This window comes from Sinohyriopsis cumingii, chromosome 19 (genome assembly GCF_028554795.1).
Source record: "Sinohyriopsis cumingii isolate HCF-2022 chromosome 19, ASM2855479v2, whole genome shotgun sequence".
NCBI lineage: Eukaryota > Metazoa > Mollusca > Bivalvia > Unionida > Unionidae > Sinohyriopsis > Sinohyriopsis cumingii.
The window spans coordinates 13,447,910-13,471,874 of NC_142979.1; the positions used below are offsets into that span (position 1 = coordinate 13,447,910).

The window sequence follows — 23,965 nt, forward strand, 5'->3', positions numbered from 1 at the left end:
AATGTGTTACATGTCAGTTTATTTGATTCTAATTGGTCCAAATAAGTAGACGAAATTATTGTGCAGTATTCTCCTTACTGATTGGCAGCAAACCTGGGAAAACCTTTTTATACCCGCCTTCTGGAATATTTTGTTTTCAATGAACATTTTGGTGGTAATTTATCGACTCAAGTTAAAAAAAGGGAATTAAAGAAAAATGGTATTTACTTCTGCAGGGGTTTGTTATGTCATGTATAACAATATCATCGTATATAAACGGCATAAAATCCCAAGACAAGAATGACAACAAGAATTAAAACTAAGCTTATTGTTAAGTTGATAGTGCGTGTGTGGGGTGGGGGTAGAGGTGGGTGGTATGTATGTGATATAGAATCCACCATATATACAAGCTTGGTTTAAATGTTAACTTACAGAAGTTTTATAGGAATTACTAGACCAGAGAAAGAAGACATATTTTAATGACATTCGGATTGTCCTGAAGAACAGTCCGCTACTTGTTCATGTTGTTGACGAAGACTTCGCCATTAGTAATTTAGGATCGGATCCCACTATAAATGCACTGAAGTCTAAAATATTTGAAGTAGCTCAGAAACAGGTGTACTGGGGAGAAGAAATTCCTCCTCTATGGATACCTATGGAGAGAGCACTCTTAGAGTTGAAAAACAAGGGAGTCCCGGTATTAGCTGATATATATTCTGCTGCACTGTTTTAATTGTATGTTATTTATATAATATCATAAATTACCTGATATACTTCTAACAAAACTTTAGTATTTGTTTTCATTTTAGTGTCCAGTGAGAACTTGTTGCAGTTAAATCAAAACTAGATTTAAAATCGATGTATGTGTATTAGCTACATTTCCATATCTAAAAAGTGAGCACCATTCTAATAACTGAAGTATTATATAGTACACCTTTAACATATTTCAAGAGATGATACATGTATGAAATAGCCCTATTTGAGTAAGACTGAAAGCTTCTAACGAGGCATATACAAAAAAAGGATTATTACTCTAGGACCTGAAATCAAACAAACCTCAGAAGAGGAAACTGAAGAAATTGATATGAGTATTTGGTTTCAAATGTAAAACAGTTTGCATTATGTATCACAGAAGACTACAGTCGGTGTCCAGAGATGCCTTTTCTCAGATATAATGTGGTGATTGAATATGGATGAGAAAAAGATTTAAAAACCCACATATATGCACATATGCACTTGTTGACTTACGTTAATAATGTACTAGCAAGAACATAACAATTACAAACTTCCAGCTCATTGCAATTGCTCTAAGAGCTCATAAACAGAATGGTAAAAAGATGACAGAGCAGTAAAATCTGCAAGTGTGATGCCCTGGTTTTTAAGTATTGAATGAAACCAGTCTCATTCTTCTTATAATGTGATACCAAATATTCTGTTCATGATTGCGAACATGATAATCTCATTGTTCTCGTTGTCATTGTAATTAGCATCAGCATCGTCATCTGTACCGTGTCAAGTTTAATAACAGCAAGAGCAAACCACCTCCAGCTTCAGGACGCAATCATCTTAAAGATGGACTTGCTGTAACACTCAGGGTCTTATAAGTCATGGCCACACATTATCATATTTTTGTTTGTTTTTTTGCCCATAACAAGTTTTCCAATTGATACATTCAGGAATTCTGAAATATTTATTATAGTATACCCAGTAGCTGATGGACTGCAACTGAGTATTTTTTTTTAAAATTAATTTAATAATAATTGATGAATAGTCCACAGAATTACCTGATTTCCTAAAATAAGTTTAGGTAAATGAAACACCACTGAATAAAATTATATTTATTCTAAATCAATACAGGTTTGGAATTGTTCTTTCTGAAGTCTGGACTGCAAAATTGACAAGCCATAATAGAGACTTATGCAACACAGCAGACTTTTTGCACATACAGTAGACCTTTGATTATCCGTCAGGGTGCGGGACTGAGACCATGATGGATCTGAGAATAGACGGATAATAGAATATGTACATTAAAATTGTTATACAATAGACAGGGTCATCAAAAAAGCATAATATCTACATATGTACATGTACCTGTTTTTAATATTTTGACTTACAATGCCCTGATGGTTAATCGGGTGCTGGATGATCAAAGTTCTACTGTACTGTTGTATTTTTTAACATTAGCTTGCATTTCTTAATGTGTAAGGAATGTTTCACCACTTTCAGCTGAGAGACCATTCAGATGTAAGAAAATCACAAATATGCATGTATTTGTAACAAGTCAGGTAAAGTTGTAATCATATTTCTGTATAACATTCTCCAAACCTTTGAGGTGTTGTCAAAAATGAATATGAACCTCACTTTCATGGTGATTTCAACCTGTTTTCTGTATCAACTCAAGACAAGTAGAGTCAACCTTTGGAACCTGTATTTACTGTTGGTGCTTTAGAGAAATAAAATACATGATCTAAGTGTCAGTATATAATTAAATTGAGGAACTAACTTTTACAGAAAGACATATCTTTGAAACATGTTCTCAAACATACTGTACCATTGTACAAAATAGATAGAATATTTACCAGTGTGAGTATGCATTGATACATAACTACATACAAATGTAAATATTTGCTATTTCTTCTTTTCTGCATACCTTTTGTGAAAATGTGCGAATTTATGAGATTCAGGAGTTTCTAAAATTCAGTAGAAATATTCAGTAAAATCAACAAATAATTTATTTTCCTAGAATGAAATGTGAAAATTCATAAGACGCTGACAGTATTGTAAATTAAATCCCAAATAATCCAAAATGTTCTAACACAAGTCCAAAGTGTAGAATGTTCTGAATGAATTCCAATAACCTTTAATGTCGTTATGTACCAGGAGTCTTGTATGTCCTGATGTACCATAATGATATAATCCAGACTGCCTTTGAATGAGTTCTCAATAATCCCAAAGTAGTGTTTTAGTCCAAGTCAATGAACACTTTGAAATTCCAGTGAATAATTTAAAGAAAAATAATACCTCTTAAATTTTATTTAAATACAAACGATTCAACAGGCTCATCATAAAAGTGAAATGAAGACATTGTTTATATTTATCTGTATCTATTTATATTTAAAGTATCACTTGACCTGTGATGCAACATAATGTTCTGGCACACTGATCATTACTAATTGGAAAATTCCAGAAAATAGTAAACAAGCCAGCTTCTAGAATATTCTGAACTCAAACTGCTATGTCAACAAGTTGTTTACAAATGGCCATTATATTAAACTACGATCTACAATCATGAACAACAGTTAGGAACACAATATAGGTATACTTAACACCTCCCCTCATAAAGAAAAATAAAGATTTATACATCAAAGCTTTATTTTACATATTAGCCAAACATACATATGACACTCTAATACATAGAAAGAGGTCTTATGAATGACGCAAAATATACATAAACAATATAGTACTTGTATACACGTGAAAGTGCATCTGCAATCACGTTATCATTTCCCTTGATGTGCCTAATGTCAGCATTGTATTCCTGCAACATTAAACTTGACATGAACAATCTCTGATTGTATTGTTTTTCATTTTGCTAATGAAAGTAAGTACTTTGCGATCACTGAATACAATAATTGGAGGAGTTGAAAGTAAAATACTCTTCAAGGTGTTGCAAAGCCAATACCAAAGACAAATATTCCATATCGATTGTGGAATATTTCTCTGTTGATTGTTTAGTTTTTAAGAAAAATAGCACACTCAATAATCACAGTTTTTTTCTCTTCTTGAATCAATATTCCACCAACCCCCACATCATTTGTGTCAACATACATTTTAAATAATTGACAGAAATTTGGGGCTGGAAGAACTGGTGCTCTCTTAGGCATGGCCTTTAAGTTATCAAAAGCCTCATGACAATTGTCAGACAAATCAAACTTAGATTTCTTATGCAACAAATTGATCAGGGGTTCAGTAAGTATAGAAAAATTTCCAATAATATCAAGCCATACAAAAAATTGGATGCGTTTCATTTTACTAATAGGCAATGGGAATTCAGAGATAGCCTGCACCTTAACTTCTACCGATTTAACTTGACTTCGTTATATAATATGTCTTAAAAATAAAGCACAAGCACTGCAAAACTCTCTTTTACCTAAACTGTCTGATATGCATCACTGAGTCTAGCAAAGAATTTCTGAATGGTTTCTAAGTGAGCTTTCCAGGTATCATTGTAGATAATGACATTATCGATATACACATCTTGATCAGATGTTATAATGTTCATTAAACACTGGAATATTCACGGAGAATTTTTCATACCAAATGGCATCGCTTTTTGCTGATAAAATTGATTTTGAGTTGCTGAAATTTCTTTTGCTCTTTCCGTGAGTGAAATTTGCCAGAATCCTTTCAAAGGTCAAATTTGGTGACAGAGTATGAATTTCCAATTTTGTCAATGAAGTCATCAAAATTCTTGTCATCGGAGATGATTCTGTTTAGGAAACACTGTTGACTTTTCTATATATTCGGAAAGTATTATCTGGTTTTGGCACAAGGATTCTACTTGCTTCTATTTTGTCATTGTCCAGTAAATCTTGAATTTCATTTTTAAAATATTCTTGTTTTAGAAGATTCATCCCGTAATTATCCTGTTTTACAGGTGTAGAATCAACAATTTCAATGCCCTAACAGATTTTATTTGCTCATGTTCGTACATGAGGAAACAGGTGTCTATATTCACATAATAGTTGCTTTAGTTCACTCTTTTCCTGTGGCTGTAGATGTGAAAGTTTCTGGTCCAGACTGTATCATATTTCTGAATTCCAAAGATTAGTTAAACCAGAGTTGCTGCAGTCAGATTGCAGTCGATCATTTATTTCCTCACTTTGTGAGACAGGTCCACAGCTAAATTAATTTAATGATGAACTTCACTAAGATATCTCTATTAAAATACTCCTTTATATGATAAAGTTGTTTCTGTTTCCGTTTCTCAGAAGTGTTAATGACATAATTTAAGTCATTTGTATTCTTTTCAGTTGTATAAGGACTAGAATAAGGACCATACAAATTTACCCTGAAGAGGACTTTGGGTATTGACAATAGAGCCAGAACTCAATGTTCCACAGACATTACATCAAAAAGCTAATTCAAAAGAACTAAAACACAGTGAGTCTTGAACTGATTCCCTAACAACAAAATAACAGTAAATGAACACCATCATCCCCATCCTTTCCTGTATCAAAGCAATATGACCAAATCATCCTCTTTAAAGTTCGATAAAATCTTTCCAATTACCCTTGACTTTTAGGGTGATAGGCAGAAGATTTAAACTGTTAGGTGCCTAATTTGTGCGCAACTTGTCAGAAAATTCCAGAAATAATATTTGACCCTTGATCACAATGGATATATTTGAGAGGGCCAATAAGTGTAAAATGACTTCATGAGAGCTTTTACTATCATTTTAGTTTTAATATTTCTCGAAGGAATCGCTTCTGGAAATCTTGTGGATGCACACATTGTGGTCAACTAGTATTGGTTGCCTGACTTCGTCTTCAGTAAGGGACCGGCACAGTCAACCATTATTCTGATAAATATTCCATCAAATGCAGGAATAGGTTGCAGATGTGCCTTAGGTATCTTATGATTGGGTTTTCCTACCATTTAACCAGACTGACAAGGACTACATTATATAGAAACATCACTTTTAATTTTCGGCCAATAAAAATAGCTCAAGATCTTGTGATAAGTTGTATTGACCCATAAATGACCAGGCAAAAGATTTTCATGTTCGAGACCAAGAGTTTCCTCTAGATATGACTTCGGAACGACAGTATGACAGCTCAGTGTTCACTTGGCACCAGCAGGTGCCTCAGGTGTTCTGTTTTCTCATAAAGACCCCTTTCTCGCAAAATAACAAACAGGGACTTGTGTGGCTTCAGTTTCACTAATAGTCATCTGAAACAAAGAGGATATATCATGATAATCAGTGTTTTTATATCAACCTAATTAGAATAAAGACAACGAGAGTAAAAAGAAGTTGGCTGTGATCAAGCCACATTTATTTGTAACTCCATCCCCTTTGTACTAGTATATTTAATACTCCTGTCAAGTATGGATTTTATCCGAGTTATTGGTCTACTGAGAACTGATGAGTCACTTCTGTGATATGGTCAAGGAAAGGTGTTTGTAAATACAGGGTACTTAGGCTGAAAACTTTGTGGGAAAAAAGCTCCTATTAAATTACGTTTGTATTGATCATGTGGAAAAGCATTTTTGTCTCTTTTCCAGACCCGAATATTTACATTTTGATTTTGGTAGATGTATATAACTTTGTTTTATTTGTAGGTTATGGATTACGATGATGTGAAAAGCCTCAATGAGAACCTTCAAGTAAGAATTGAATTGCCAGAAGAGCTTGATCTGTTTCTCAGGTTTGAACATGATATCGGAAACATCGTGTTCTTCAAGTAAGTTTCATTTTTAATCTACATAACCAGGCCCTTTCATTTTCTGAACACCATATCTAAAAACATTAGTAATGATGTCCAGTCCAAGCTATGTTCTTTTATACAGCACTGAAAACTATAACAAAACAATAAAAAATATTAAGTAGGAACATAAACTTAGAAATGTTTATCCTTACTCAAAAAAGAACAACTGTACCATATGTAATCCTCAGAAACCTTTCGAGTGATGCATTTAATTTGTGTTCTCATTATTGTTCTCATTAATGATTTTTAGCAGTATGTTATGTTTTGTTATAGGTTAGGAATAAAGACAGTATAGAATTCTTTCCTACATGCTAATTATAATGCACAAAATTAAATTAAATTTTCAAACACTGCTCATTCCAATCAGATGCAGACAACAGAGCTAGTGTACGTAGAGAAAATGCATCATAAAAACCTTGAAACAACAGTATGGAAATGTTTTTAAAGATAATATGCAGATAGCTGTAATGAAACATATATCATTATCAATTTATGGTTAACATGGTAAGATTTACAGTTGTCCAAAAATATTTAATAAATAATCATGTAATTGTTATCCAAGTTCATGGAAAAACACAGTAGTCACTATTCCATTTAATAGAATCCAACACAGTAGTCACTATTCCATTTAATAGAATCCAACACAGTTGTCACTATTCCATTTAATAGAACCCAACACAGTAGTCACTTTTTCCTTTAATAGAATCCAACACAGTAGTCACTATTCCATTTAATAGAATCCAACACAGTTGTCACTATTCCATTTAACAGAACCCAACACAATAGTCACTTTTTCCCTTAATAGAATCCAACACAGTAGTCACTATTCTCTTTGATAGAATCCAGTGCAGTAGCCATTATTACATTTAACAGAATCCAATACAGTTGTCACTATTCCATTTAATAGAACCCATCACAGTAGTCACTATTCCATTTAATATAATAAAACAGTAGTCCCTATTCAGTTTAATAGAATCCAACAAAGTAGTCACTATTCCATTTAATCCATTAGTTTTCACTATTCCGTTTAATAGAATCCAACACAGTAGTTGCTATTCCATTTAATAGAATCTAACATAGTAGTCACTATCCCATTTAATACAGTCCATCACAGTAGTCACTATTCTATTTAATAGAATCCATCACAGTGGTCACTATTTCAGTGAACATAATCCAACACAGTAGTCACTATTCCATTTAATAAAATCCATTACTGAAGTCACTATTCTATTTAATAGAATCCAACACAGTATTAGCTATTCTATTTAATAAGATCCAACATAGTTGCTATTCCATTTAAAAGAATCATAGACAGTAGTCACTATTCCTTTCAATAGAATCCAACACAGTAGTCACTATTCCATTTCATATAATCCATCACAGTAGTCACTATTCTATTTAACAGTATCCAACAGTAGTCACTATTCCTTTTAATAGAAACCAGTACAGTAGTCACTATTGCCTTTCATAGAATCTAACAAAGTAGTCATTATTACTTTTAATAGATTCAAACACAAAAGTCACTATCCCAGTTAATATAATCCATCACAGTAGTCACTATTCCATTTAATATAATCCAATATAGTAGCCACTATTGCCTTTCATAGAATCCAACACAGTAGTCATTATTCCATTTAATAGATTCCAACACAGTAGTCACTATCCCATTTAATATAATCCATCACAGTAGTCACTATTCCATTTAATAGAATCATGGGGTTCAAATGTTTCAAGTACCAGTAATGTTAGTCAGAGTTTGGTGGAATATAAAAGTTAGGAAGTAAACGTTTGAAATCTGATATCTGATATATCAAGGAAACTCATGAAAATCTTATATCTGATATATCAAGTACATATTTTGAAGAGTGTTCCACTGCATACGCAGCTTGAAAGGCACGCTGTAAGTCTTTCAACTGTGGTTTCTGTATTTGGTCTAGGTCTGTAACTTTAAGGAGTCCAGCTCCATCTGTAATATGCCAGACATTAAACTGACTCCATTACCAAACATATTGCCATATTCTTCTACATGAAACATTGACAGATGGAACACTAAAGATAGTTATAAATATAAAACAAAATATTCAACCATCGTGAATGATGAATAAATTCTTTGAATAGAAAATTAAGCCAATTGCTGAAATAATTTCTAATAGAGGCATGGGCACCAAAACATCACCTTGTATGTTTGCTTTATTTGCAAGTATGGATATAGTGTAACACAGTTTACCTAGCCCACATTCAGTTCACATAGAATCAGGTAGGTGCATCATTATGCAAAGGAGCTATTAATTTTCTAAACAATACTCTTGAAAAATGATTATGTTCATCAGAATACAAAGTTATCAACACGGTGAGAATAAAAAAATTAAAAAAAAGTAAACGGACATAATGTCATAATGCATTGATCTATACATATTTTAATAAGTCGGAGACATGCACACGTGTGTGTGTTCATACCTGCATGCATGTGTGACAGAGCATCAATCTTACCAAATGGAGTCAGTCATGGAAGAGGTGACAAACTATATGTTCCATCAGGAGATGTTTGACATCTTCCTTAAAGATGCTACTGCTCTCCGGTTCCTTTACTTATCCCACCTCAACACACAAACACACACTGACAAAACAATGTTTGATGCCTATAATTAATTTCTAATTATTATAGTGTTAAAATTCAATAATTATTAATGGTAAAGCAAAATTGAGATCAGAATAAAGAATTTTTATTTGTTACTATTTTGATTTGATCATAAATATTTTAATTACAGTTATTAGATCTTGCAAATTACGATAATGCACATACTGAAATATCCGATGGCATGGCCTACATGGTTATCTCCTGTTTATCTCATTATAACCTGATTACCTTTCCAGCACTGCAAGGCTGAGAAAGAAAGTTGTGCTTGATCCAGAATGGCTCATTCATGGAGTAAGAACCTGGATAACATCTGACCAGGTCTTAAAGAAGCATCCAGAACTCACAGAACAATGGGATGCTTTTCAGAAAACTGGACAGCTCACAAGTACACTTCTAGGTATGATTAATTAGTCAATAAACATTTTGTTGTGTATATCGTTTCATGCTCCATCCATGCTATAATAAAACTGTTATTGTAGAGACAGAAACATACATATTACAAACATTTGCAAATCAGAAATTAATGTGTTGTTAAATGACAATCACAGCAGTTCATTTCGTTTTTAGTAGTATTTGTAACTTAGCTAGTCGGAGGCCAAAAGAGCTTGTGGCATAGTCCTGTGTCCATTGTGTATCACGTCAGCAATCACTTGTGCTAATTGTACATTTGTGTACACTGTATGCTGTGTACACTATGTGTGCTATGCGCAAGTGTATGCTGTGTACACTGTACACTTATGTTTGCTGTCCACAATGTATGCTGTGTGCACTATGTATACTGCAAGCACTTTATGCTGTATATATGAACATATTTTTACAGAAGTTGAAAGGCTTTGATGAGCAATTCTTGTGGCAGATAAACTCAAAACTTTATTTTTTAATAGTCTGATGACTCTCAGAAGAGTTCCATAACCAGCTAAATAGGCACATATTGATGAAATTAACTGGGTTGTGACTGGATGATGAGGAAAACGAGGTCGTGATTGGATGATGAGGTAAACAAGGTTCTAATTAGATGAGGTAAATTGAGTTGTGATTGGATGATGAGGATATAGTACATACTTTCTATTAATGAAGAGAATTTGATGAAACTTGATCTGGACCTTTACAACAACATCTGGAAAGAGCTCAGTCCACAGAAAGATCCATGACTAGTAATGAAGTGAGGTTTTATTTGCAAAATGATTTTGAGAGAACGAAACGTCTCTATGTATCTAATTATCTACATGATCTTGGATAGATTTAATGATGAGCCAGGTGCAAGTACAATAATGAGTTGGTATTGGATGAGTGGCTAAATGGATTATTTTAACTGAACTGCTAGAGTGTACATTGTAATATTGCATTTAGCTATAAACCAATATATCACATGAAAAATTTCTTGACCACTCAAGTTACATTTTCTTATGGCTATTATTAGTTTTTATGGAAATTATATTATTTCAGAAAAGCTTTGGTCATCACATTCTAAAATTCATCAAAATAAAGAACATCTTTTGGATGTAATGGAAGAACTCAATATAATTGTGAAGCCATTGCAGAAAGAAAAAGTAAGTAGAGACATTCTCTTTCTTTCTCTCATGCCTAGAACATATAAATAAAAACTATTGTACATACACATGGGACAAGCCAGACTTAAATTTTAGGGAGAAGCGACTTCTCCTTGTGTGTGTGTGTCTTCTCTTACTTGAATTATGCCCCCATTTCCCAGTAGTCATATTTGCATTTAGCATTGAATTTAAGCAGTACTTTATTTTCAAGTAGAATATTTTCTGAGTTATTTTGGCCATATGACTTGAAAAGAGAATAGTAGAAACTATATTGTAACAAATTTTAGCTGAGTAACCAGATTACATTATTGTAAAGGCAAGTTTGTAAAAATGCTTAATCAACTGCCCTTAATCAATTTTTTAAAAATACTTTCTAAAAGTTCAAAATTATGGCACTTTGACAGATTTGTAAAAGCGTTTGAAACAACGTATGTGTCATGTATATGAGGGCAAATGCACACATGTTCAGATCATACTGTTTGCCCTAATTTCTTTGTTGCGAATAAAACATTGCTGTAACTATTCATGCATAACACTAAAATGCATAAAATCACAGACATTGCTCCTTTATAGTCTGTATATGAACTACACCCTTCTTTCCAACCGAATCAACACAGACATGTGAGCGCATTTATTTTTTGAAGGAGTGATTTTTGTGATGTTACCGCTCACTTTATATAGCTTCATTTCAACAGTCCGTTGATAGGAATGCAAAATTATGGTTTATTTATTTGTCTACATGCTTGTAGTAATTTTAAGCATTGGTTAGATAGAAAAAGCTGCACTTATTTTTTTCTGTATTTCCACAATTATGAGTCAAGTCAGAAAACAACTTTGACGTATAGTGCTTCTCGTGAATTCCACAAAATAGCATTGTCCCATATGTTTCTTACCTTCATAATCTTACAGTTAAATCTCAGGTAACATAATACCCAAGCTTTGCTTTCTATGAATTGTATTTTTTTCTGAATATATTTGCACGATGATTTACGAAAACAGACAATTTAATAAACTTTAAGCTGGTACTTCCACACAAAGCAATGTATTTCCCTGTTACTGGTTTACTTACAGTTTCATACTAATTGTATTGACAAAATAGTGTACAAGAGGCAGTTAAAATATCCAGATCGTCCATTCTTTTCTTAAAGCACAAATGGCTGTTTACATACTTTTGTTAAAGTTTTGAAACACAAGTTTGTATGTTTTTATCATCAAAGGATAACACGTGGAAATTGGGCAGTGATAGTTGCTAACTTACCTAGGAAAGGGTTAATGGTCAATCAGCTACTACATTGATAAATAGAATGAATAACGAAGGTCCGAGGATAGAGCCTTGTGGTAATCCACAATTATATTTTTACTTTCAGAAAGTTGACCATTTAAATATACTTTTTGCACTCTGTTGGTTAAGTAAGAAGTAAACCAGTTTATGGAGTTTTCATTGCATTGATAGATTTTTTTAGTATTTCAAACAAAATTCCATGGTCTACAAGATCAAAAGCTTTATGAAAATCAACCATAATAGTGCCTACCATTTCACTTTGATCTAATGCTTTGCCTGATGATTTAGAAAAACACACAATCTAATAATTTGGTACTTCCCAGATATAGCGATGTCCACCATTATTTCCCTGTTACTGGTTCACTTACAGTTTCATACTAATTGTATTGACGAAATAGTGTTCAAGAGGCAGATAAAATAAAGCACAAATGGCTGTTTGCATACTTTTGTTAAAGTTTTGAAACACAAGTTTGTATATTTTTATCATCAAAGGATAACATGTGGAAATTGGGCAGTGATAGTTGCTAACTCAATTCCGTGATAGCTATAATCAGTCCAGGCTTGTTAAAGTACTTAAAGAAACTTGATCCAAGCACAGGAAATCGTGGTCAAACACTTCGGTCAAAATGATGAATGAAACATCAGTTAGCTACTATCGTAAATCCCAATTCATTTCTTGCCTTAGTTAAAACATGTTTATATATTTATAACTAAAGCAAATTTTCCAATTACTATGCCAAAAATAAGAGTCACAGAAATACGAAACAGACGTGATGAAGTATATTCTACTACAATTATCATTGCATTTGGGTTATATATAAATAAGTTATTCTTTAAAATGTAAATGTTATTAGGAGAGAGGAAAGACAGAAGAGAAGGAGATACAAAGAGAAAGTTTATTTCTGCACCCAGTTGATGCTAAGTGAGTACCACCATCACAATATGTAAATAACTGTCGATCGATGTTCTGTGGTAACTTAACAAGAAAGTTAATCACCTACATGCACATTTATTGATAGAATGAACAACAGCCACTTTACCTTGATTAATGTCCTTAGACACTTAATCACAACTGTACTTTTTAGGACAAGATTCACCCAAAAATTACTAAATGAAACCTAATGCCCTATATGACCCACATCAAATCCACAAATTACTAAATGAAACCTAATGCCCTATATGATCCACATCAAATCCACAAATTACTAAATGAAACCTAATGCGCTGCTTACCTGCACCAAATCCACAAAATTACTAAATGTTACCTGAAGCCCTGCATCAGCTGCATTAAATCCACAAATTACTAAATGAAACCTAATGCCCTGCATTAAATCCACAAATTACTAAATGAAACCTAAAGCCCTGCATTAAATCCACAAATTACTAAATGAAACCTAAAGCCCTGCATTAAATCCACAAATTACTAAATGAAACCTACAGCCCTGCATTAAATCCACAAATTACTAAATGAAACCTAATGCCCTGCATTAAATCCACATTAAATCCACTAATTACTAAATGAAACCTAATGTCCTGCATCACCCACATTAAATCCACATATTACTAAATGAAACCTAATGTCCTGCATCATCCACATTAAATCCACTAATTACTAAATGAAACCTAATGTCCTGCAACATCGACATTAAATCCACATATTACTAAATGAAACCTAATGTCCTGCAACATCCACATTAAATCTGCAAATTACTAAATGAAACCTAATGCCCCACATCACCCACATTAAATCCTCAAATTAATAAATGAAACCTGATGTCCTGCATCATCCACATTAAATCTACTAATTACTAAATGAAACCTAATGCCCCACATCACCCACATTAAATCCACAAATTACTAAATGAAACCTAAAACCCTGCATCACCCACATCAAATCCACAAAATTACTAAATGGAACCCAAAGGCCTGCATTAAATCTACAAAATTACTAAATGGAACCTAAAGCCCTGCATCACCTGCATTAGATCCATAAATTACTAAATGAAACCTAAAACCCTGCATCACCCACATTAAATCCACAAAATTACTAAATGGAACCCAAAGCCCTACATTAAATCTACAAAATTACTAAATGGAACCTAAAGCCCTGCATCACCTGCATTAGGTCCACAAATTACTAAATGAAACCTAATGCCCTACATCACCCACATTAAATCCACTAATTACCTAATTACTAAATGAAACCTAATGCCCCACATCACCCACATCAAATCCACAAAATTACCAAATGGAACCCAAAGCCCTACATTAAATCTACAAAATTACTAAATGGAACCTAAAGCCCTGCATCACCTGCATTAGGTCCACAAATTACTAAATGAAACCTAATGCCCTACATCACCCACATTAAATCCACTAATTACACTGGTCAACAGTGAAATCATTACTGACTTGAAAAGGACCTAATCTGTAGTATTTTGGTGTGCCGAACATGAATATAACCGTGAAAAATTTGTATTGGCTCTCGTTTTGAAGATATTCATATACCTCATTTTCTATGTTTCACTGTGTAAATTTCTCCAGTAGGACTGCAGCAACATCCGGAATAATGATGTAACATTGCATAATACCATCATGCTCACATCATCCACAGTTGATTGCATCATTTTCTGATGCAATGCAATACTAATGCCATGCGGCTGCTGAAGTAAGTTGACGTCAGCAGTGTACTATACATGTGTAGGCCTATTATACTAATGCCAGGCGGCTGCTGAAGCTGACGTAAGCAGTGTACTATATAAAGCCCAATCAGATAGGTTCAGCATTTAAAATATTTTAGACGTTGTGCGAGACAGTTCAAGCTACTGTTACATAAAACTTATTATTTTATCCATTTACGTACAATAAAGAACAGTAATGCCTCGAAAGTGTGTTAATACCGCGGACAATTTTTGCTATATTTGTGGGGAAGTGACATTTGCCAACCAGAAGAAAAGTATCAATTCTCAAGTGAAGAAGGCATATCATCTTTACTTCGGATGCAAGGTTGGTGACCAAGACAAGCCTTGGGCTCTGCATATATGCTGTGCTACATGTACAACACAGCTTTCACAGTGGTTGAATTGCAAAAGGTCATCAATGCCGTTTGCAGTCCCAATGGTGTGGAGAGAGCCAAGCAACCACCTAAATGACTGTTACTTCTGCTTGGTTCCTCCTCTTTCCAGCGGAATAACGAAGCGAAAGAAGTCGAGAATAGTCTACCCAAACATTCCGTCTGCATTGAGACCAGTTCCACATGGTGAGGGACTTCCTATTCCAGAACCTCCAGCAGAATATTCTCTTGATTCATCTGACGAAGACAAAGGTGAGTCGACCTGTTCTTCTCCTGGTCCATCAGCATGCAGTGATCCAGATTTTCACTGTGGTGCATCATCAACCCCACACAGAATAACACAGGAAGAACTAAATGACCTGATTCGTGATTTGGACTTATCAAAGAACAAGGCAGAATTGCTAGGATCAAGACTCCAACAATGGAATCTTCTAGAAGAAGATGTCACAATTACTGCATATCGAAAGCGCCACCAGCAATTGGAGCCTTTCTTCAGAAAGGAAAGTAATCTGATATTCTGTTCCGATATTGAGGGCCTCATGAATGCTTTAAAAATCACTCATGACCCACAAGAATGGAGACTATTTGTGGACTCTTCGAAACTGAGTCTCAAGGCTGTGCTTTTGCACAATGGAAACATTCTTCCATCTATTCCAGTAGCGTATGCTGTCCACATGAAAGAGACATACGATAACTTAAGGCAGCTACTGAATTCCATTGAGTATAACAAGTACAGCTGGCACCTCTGTGGTGATTTGAAGGTAGTTGCCCTTTTAATGGGACTGCAGCAAGGATATACAAAATACATGTGTTTCTTATGCGAGTGGGATAGCCGAGCAAGGGAAATGCACTACATGAGGAAGGAATGGACTCACAGGCAGAATGTAGCCATTGGAGAGAAGAATATCCAACACCCAGCTCTGGTTGAGGCTCAGAAAATCTTGCTACCACCCCTTCACATCAAACTAGGTTTGATGAAGAACTTTGTGAAAGCCATTGACCGGACTTTGCCAGCATTCCGATACCTGCATGAAAAATTCCCTCGACTCAGCGAAGCAAAGATTAAAGAGGGAGTTTTTGTGGGTCCTCAGATTCGAGAGCTTTTCAAAGATGACCGGTTCAACAACTTGCTGGAAGGTGACGCGAAACAAGCATGGAATGCTTTTCGCCTAGTTTCTACAAACTTCCTCGGAAATGTTAGGGCAGAAAACTATAAGGAACTAGTAGAAGACATGTTGATGAAGTATAAGAAACTTGGCTGCAATATGTCTCTAAAGATTTACTTCCTTCATTCCCATTTGGATTTCTTTCCTAGCAACTGTGGTATTGTTAGTGATGAACACGGCGAACGTTTTCATCAAGATATCGCAACAATGGAACAAAGATACCAGGGAAAATGGTCCACTACAATGCTGGCTGACTACTGCTGGACACTCCTCAGAGATGCTCCCGAACAGCTGTACAAGAGACAGGCGAAGAAATCTAAGATGTAGTCAATGACTTGATTTTTTATAGGTAGGCTATTACAGTTGACCTTTTACTATTGGAATGCATTTCGTTATGTAAACATTAATTTCTTGCAGATTACAAAAAAACTAGAGCCAATTTTGCAATTTGACTGTCATATTCGTGTTCAGCACATAAAAATTGATAAGAATTGACTAATTTTATTTCAGTAACATGACTTTTGTAAAAATTTGTTGTCCAGTGTTACCTAATTACTAAATGAAACCTAATGCCCTGCATTATCCACATTAAATCCACTACTTGCTAAAGGAAACCTAATGCCCTGCATCACCCACATCAAATCCAGAAGTTACTAAATGTAAATATATTGATGTCATCAATCAGTTTCTCCATGTTATTTCTTTTTTACTTTCTTGTTCAGTTCAGGTTTCACAGAACACATTACCACAATACTGAATGGATGTGTGTTCCTAATGTGTTTCTTATGATGTATGGATCAATCAGTGCCTGTAGTTAATTAGTATTAATTTGTAATGAGCTCAGAGGAACTGTTTTAAGTGTCAGAGTTTACATAGCTCAAATGAAAATTAATACAAAGGGTTGTCAGCTCTAGATTATCTCTTTTCATATTCTCACACATGATAATTGTCATCTTTTGTTAACCACTGACCTACCAATATTTGTACATGCTGGATTATGGTTTTGAATCCAAGACCACAGAGGTGCCACAAAACCATGCTACTACTGCTATCCATTCCCATGATTAGAGTTGATTGGAACAACAAAATTGACATGTTTATGTACATTATAAGAAGTTGTCTCGGTTGAAAAGAAGTTTTAAATTTACAATAATTTAACATGGAATGTGGCTTATTCCATTGATTTAACTTTGATTAGATTTTGAATATCTATATTAATCCATCAGGATTTCTACTGGGTACCATGTATGGTCACCAAGCCTGCATCTGATGACATGAAGAAACTAGAACAGAGTAAAGATACAACCAAGACATCTACACTGTGCTTTCGGTCAAAGACCAACTTCATCCATGTTGGAGTGTTTCACCGACTTCTTGCTACATGCTTGTCTAAGTGGGCGCTAGTCAAGGAAGGAAATAAATATCTCCTCTTTCAAGGATATGGTGTACTTGATCTTGATGATCAACATCAATTGTTTCTATCATTAATTGACTTTGTTATCCATGCCACTGTGATTCGATTCACCACAAAACGAGGGATCCCTGAACTCTCTCTGTGTATGACTATACGGGATGACCTGTACACTGCGCTATCTAAAATTTCAGAATGTTTGTGTCCAGGTTCTGAGTTTGAGATTTGCATCAAATGTAAGGAATCCTCACCCCGGACTAATGAAGGCCTACATTCAATCACTACTTTGCAAACTAAGGATGAATTAAGATGCAGCACACACAAAGAAGCTCACTGTGTGGAATCAGGAAAACTGTTAGGATTCTGGGAGGTAATGGACTTTTCCTTACCAGAGCAATACTGTATGATTGTTTTAAGTAATGAACATGCCTACATTTTAAACACAGCTGTTGATTTTACCGTTGTAAATGTGATTGTCCACCTTCTAAACAAAAGACAGTATAATAGAATGTATAACAATTGTCAGAAACAAGCAGATATATAATTATAAATATGTGGACTACACAATAAAATGCATTTTTCAGCTGAGATTCTATTAAGAGTTAGAAAAATACAGTAAAAAAGAGATATTATGCATAAAGGTTTTGACCATCATTCAAGCTATTAAATTTCCCAGAGGATTCAGACTTCTCGAAAACAGATATAAAATTCATTAAAATGGTAATAATTCATTTATTTTATATGGTCATATATACTAGTCAAAATTTTCCTCACAGCAATGATACAATGCCTTATTTTGTTCTTTTTTTCAGGACAAGACACAGAGTGAGTATTTATAATTCATATTAAATTCAATTCAATTCATATTAAATTCATATTCAATTCATATTAGATTCATATTAAATTCATATAATACTTTATGAACAGCGTATCATATACCTCAGTTTAATTCTGAGATGAGCTTAGCATCAGAGCCAGCAGTTACCTGCAACAAAGACACAGAACATAAAATTATACTCTCTCAAGTTACTTTTCTTACTGTTTAAGGAAATATTCCTCTTTAATGTCATGCTTTCCATGTGTTCTTTTTCTTTATTAACTTCATAGTCAAATATTTTACTCATTTGAAAGTGATTACAAAATGCTTTGTTTATATGTATACAGTCTTTGGTAAAGAAAGTAAAACATCTACAGATAATAAATAGTTGCATTGAATTTAAATTATTTATGTATAACTGTATTCATTTGATATTATTCATTAGCAATTTTTCTTCTCATAGAAGAGACACAAATGTTCAAATGAGTACATAGAAAATGAAACCTTTCTATATACTGTATGTTCATTGTTGCATTTTATAACATGTTTGTGAAAGGCCAGATGATGTTCTAGGATAGTCATTGGGACAGGGGAAATGTCAGATTTACAACAATACATCAATTCTGAATTAGTAATAATATAAATACAGTTCTCACACATTACCTTTCTGATATTGCGGCAGTAAAAGTACATGACATACTGTCAGTAATATTGAACGTATTGCATTTATGACGTCATGACTCCACTTTTGAAGTCGCAGCAAATACATATTTCTTCTCTTTTGGTCAAAATATTCGAAAGTATTAAAATGAAGTTTACAGTTTTGTGCTGGAGAATTTGGAAACTTTATTTGTAGTTAGTCTTACTGCTGCACATATCCATTTAGCAGGTAATCCACTAATGTGTTGCCAGTAAAACCTTATTTCCACCAATAGAATCAAAAGTTATCATATCCTAAAGTCCAAGATTGTAATCTTATAAATATCAGCCTTGAGAATCGGTCACAGGTACATAGGCGCAAATATAGCACTGTAATTCACTTGCATAATATTCAACACAGAATAATGGGTAAATTTTTAAATACTGTGCGATTGTTATCCTTTCAAACGTATTGCTATAGCTTTGACAAAGCAGAAAAAAGTTAAAATCTATGAGATTAGGATCATCCACAGCTTTGGGGGTTTTACAGTCATTTTGCTATTGCACATGGGCCTATGTTTGGCATTGCTTCATGAATACTTGTTACTCCCGGCATGTGTTCTAATTGCTTGCAGAGAAATGGGTTCAGATCTTATCTGGAATACAATTTGTTTGGCTATTTGCCAGATGAAATGTCAAGTTACTACAATGAATGAATAAGCTAGACAGTCGATGATACTTGTACAAGTCAGATCTTGCAGTTCGACTTTTGAGATTTGGCATGAATAAGAAAAACATGTCTAAACCCATATATGATATTTCAGTCCCTGTCAATGTGTTACCCCAGCATTCAACTCTTCCCAGTGAACGGTTCACACGGCTTTCATCCCTGGTGTTAGATGTTGGATCTAAAGTTCTCAGAGACATTTTGACTTATTGTACCACTTCTTCAAACTGCACGCTTGATCAGTACATGAAGAAAAACCAGCTTCAGATTCTACAGCTTCAGAAGAAGAAAGTCTTGACACAAGCCCAAGTGGATATTATATTCCCACCAAGTGGACAGACAGATATCAGTGAATATGACATCACTCTTGCATCTACTCTTCTGAATAACGTATATCCTCTACTTGGTCAGCAAGAACTACAAGTTATAATGGACCTACGTTCACAGCGAAATGAACTAGCACATTCTCACTCAACTAAGATGAATGAACAGAACTTCCAAACAAAGTGGACAGAGATTACCACCATCCTGACAAGTCTGAGCAAACTTTGCAAAGACCCTAACGTTGAAAACAGAGTTCAGAAAGAAATTCTGGATATTCAGCAGTCTGGATCAGGTGCAATCACTTCTAAAATGACAAAAATTAAAGAAGAAATGAAAAAAGTCTGCAAAATCCTTGAACTTGAAAAGACAGAGACAGCATAAAGACTGATATGGGTGTGTTATGAACTCTGTCAAAGATAGAGACATCAAATAGGCTGATATGGGTGTGTTATGAACTCCTTAAGGGATTGAGACAGCATAAAGACTACATGGATGTGTTATGAACTCTGTTTAAGATAGAGACATCAAATAGACTGCTGTGGGGTGTGTTATAAACTCCTTGAATAGAGGGAGACAGCACATAGACTGACATGGGCATGTTATGAACTCCTTGAAAGATGGAGATAGCATATAGACTGGAACAGGTGTATTATATACTTCTGGAAGAGATAGATACCACATTTTGATGGTACATGTGTGTTTTATTTATAATTTTCATTATGTCCTTTTGTTAAGTATTTCAGAGACCAAATTATTTTTTATTCCATGGATTACCAACTGTTTGTCTTTTATGAACCAAGCTGTATAATGGAGAAAAGGACATTATTATTAGAAACAATTTCTAATAACTTTTATTTGTCACAGTTCTGGAAAAAATAAGATTTCTTATCTTCAGCACAGGCTTATTATCAGAGACCTACAGTAATCTGCCAGATATCTGTATGTCAAATTATCATACCAGCAAATTTCAAAGTTTTATGTATCATTTTTATTACCTGTGAAATCCAACAAACTGTAGAAATTTCAAAGTTGTATCCATCATTTTTATTACCTATGAAATCCAACAAATTGTAGTAATTTCATAGTTTTATATATCATTTTTATTAATCATGAAATCCAACAAAATTTTATAGAGTCAATTCATTTCAACTGTTTTGAGGTTACATGAACTAATCTAAAGTGCCGTCATCACTGCCTTTGGACAATACAGAATAGAATTGGAATACCTGTCATCACTGCCTTTGGACAATACAGAATAGAATTGGAATACCTGTCATCACTGCCTTTGGACAATACAGAATAGAATTGGAATACCTGTCATCACTGCCTTTGGACAATACAGAATAGAATTGGAATACCTGTCATCACTGCCTTTGGACAATACAGAATAGAATTGGAATACCTGTCATCACTGCCTTTGGACAATACAGAATAGAATTGGAATACCTGTCATCACTGCCTTTGGACAATACAGAATAGAACTGGAATACCTGTCATCACTGCCTTTGGACAATATAGAATAGAATTGGAATACCTGTCATCACTGCCTTTGGACAATACAGAATAGAATTGGAATACCTGTCATCACTGCCTTTGGACAATACAGAATAGAATTGGAATACCTGTCATCACTGCCTTTGGTCAATACAGAATAGAATTGGAATACCTGTCATCACTGCCTTTGGACAATACAGAATAGAATTGGAATACCTGTCATCACTGCCTTTGGACAATACAGAATAGAATTGGAATACCTGTCATCACTGCCTTTGGACAATACAGAATAGAATTGGAATATTAAATACATGGAAGAACAAGTTAAGCAGTGAGCTCGTATTTCCAGCAATTAGTATTTTCTCAATTCAAGACGCAAAATTAAGTTGATTCAATGATTAACTTTGCATGTGGTCATCTTCCTTCACACTGTGAAAACAAGGATGTGATCTTATGATTAACTTTACACATGGACATCAGTCAGAACACTGAGAACCATGATGTGATCTTATGATTAACTTTACACGTGACCATCTGTCTGAACACTATAACCAAGATGTGATCTTATGATTAACTTCACGTGAGCATCTGTCTGAACGCTACAAGAACTTTGATGTGATCTTATGATTAACTTTACATGTGACCATTTGTCTGAACACTACAAGAACCATGATGTGATCTTATGATTAACTTTACACATGGCCATCAGTCGGAACACTGAGAACCATGATGTGATCTTATGATAAACTTTACATGTGACCATCTGTCTGAACACTATGTGAACCTTGGTGTGATCTTATGATAAACTGTACATGTGACCATCTGTCTGAACACTACGTGAACCTTGGTGTGATTTTATGATTAACTTTACATGTGACCATCTGTCTGAACACTATGAGAACCCTGATGTGATCTTATGATTAACTTTACATGTGACCATCTGTCTGAACACTATAACCTAGATGTGATCTTATGATTAACTCAACATGTGACCGCTTGTCTGAACACTACGTGAACCTTGGTGTGATCTTATGATTAACTTTACATGTGACCATCTGTCTGAACACTATGAGAACCTTGATGTGATTTTATGATTAACTTCACATGTGACCATCTGTCTGAACACTATGAAAATCTTGATATGATCTTATGATTAACTTTACATGTGACCATCTGTCTGAACACTATGAGAACCTTGATGTGATTTTATGATTAACTTCACATGTGACCATCTGTCTGAACACTATGAAAACCTTGATGTGATCTTATGATTAACTTCACATGTGACCATATGTCTGAACACTATAACCAAGATGTGATCTTATGATTAACTTCACATGTGACCACTTGTCCGAACACTACTTGAACCTTGGTGTGATTTTATGATTAACTTTACACATGGCCATCTGTTGGAACACTACGAGAACCATGATGTGATCTTATGATTAACTTTACATGTGACCATCTCTCTGAATACTACGAGAACCATGATGTGATCTTATGATAAACTTTACATGTGACCATCTGTCTGAACACTATGAAAACCTTGATGTGATCTTATGATTAACTTCACATGTGACCATATGTGTGAACACTGTAACCACGATGTGATCTTATGATTAACTTTACATGTCATCATCTCTCTGAACACTATGAGAACCATGATGTGATCTTATGATTAACTTTACATATGACCATCTGTCTGAACACTATGAGAATCTTGATGTGATCTTATGATTAACTTTACATGTGACCATCTGTCTGAACACTATGAAAACCTTGATGTGATCTTATGATTAACCTCACATGTGACCATCTGTCTGAACACTATGAGAACCTTGTTGTGATCTTATGATTAACTTCACATGTGACCATATGTCTGAACCCTATAACCAAGATGTGATCTTATGATTGACTTCACATGTGACCATCTGTCTGAACACTATGAGAACCATGATGTGATCTTATGATTAACTTCACATGTGACCATCTGTCTGAACACTATGAGAACCATGATGTGACCTTATGATTAACTTCACATGTGACCATCTGTCTGAACACTGTGAGAACCTTGATGTGATCTTATGATTAACTTCACATGTGACCACTTGTCTGAACACTACGTGAACCTTGGTGTGATCTTATGATTAACTTTACACATGGCCATCTGTTGGAACACAAGAACCATGATGTGATCTTATGATTAACTTCACATGTGACGATCTGTCTGAACACTATGAGAACCCTGATGTGATCTTTTGATTAACTTCACAAGTGACCATCTGTCTGAACACTATAACCAAGATGTGATCTTATGATTAACTTCACATGTGACCACTTGTCCGAACACTACATGAACCTTGGTGTGATCTTATGA

General features: G+C 34.4%; 2 protein-coding genes across 2 annotated transcripts; both read left to right on the forward strand.

Annotated features, from left to right (window-relative positions):
- Window positions 1-428: 428 nt before the first annotated feature.
- On the forward strand, window positions 429-10,121 carry LOC149775151 (putative serine/threonine-protein kinase roco4). Its single transcript, XM_089943390.1, has 3 exons — window positions 429-676; window positions 6,322-6,443; window positions 9,342-10,121. The coding sequence occupies exons 1-3, from the start codon at window positions 635-637 to the stop codon at window positions 9,514-9,516; spliced, it is 339 nt and encodes a 112-aa protein (XP_089799516.1). The 5' UTR covers window positions 429-634; the 3' UTR covers window positions 9,517-10,121.
- A 7,287-nt stretch (window positions 10,122-17,408) lies between these two features.
- LOC149775152 (uncharacterized) lies at window positions 17,409-21,322 on the forward strand. The gene is made up of 3 exons (XM_089943329.1): window positions 17,409-17,957; window positions 18,400-18,412; window positions 19,868-21,322. The coding sequence occupies exons 1-3, from the start codon at window positions 17,424-17,426 to the stop codon at window positions 20,473-20,475; spliced, it is 1,155 nt and encodes a 384-aa protein (XP_089799455.1). The 5' UTR covers window positions 17,409-17,423; the 3' UTR covers window positions 20,476-21,322.
- The last annotated feature ends 2,643 nt before the right edge of the window (window positions 21,323-23,965 follow it).

What these genes read in the sequence shown, in the direction of transcription:
- LOC149775151 (XM_089943390.1), top strand. Translation starts at nt 635, where the DNA reads ATGGAGAGAGCACTCTTAGAGTTGAAAAACAAGGGAGTCCCG. An exon ending in TGAAAAACAAGGGAGTCCCG is followed by an intron (nt 677 to 6,321) that starts GTATTAGCTGAT and finishes TTTTATTTGTAG; the next exon opens with GTTATGGATTACGATGATGT. An exon ending in GGAAACATCGTGTTCTTCAA is followed by an intron (nt 6,444 to 9,341) that starts GTAAGTTTCATT and finishes TTACCTTTCCAG; the next exon opens with CACTGCAAGGCTGAGAAAGA.
- LOC149775152 (XM_089943329.1), top strand. Translation starts at nt 17,424, where the DNA reads ATGGTCACCAAGCCTGCATCTGATGACATGAAGAAACTAGAACAGAGT.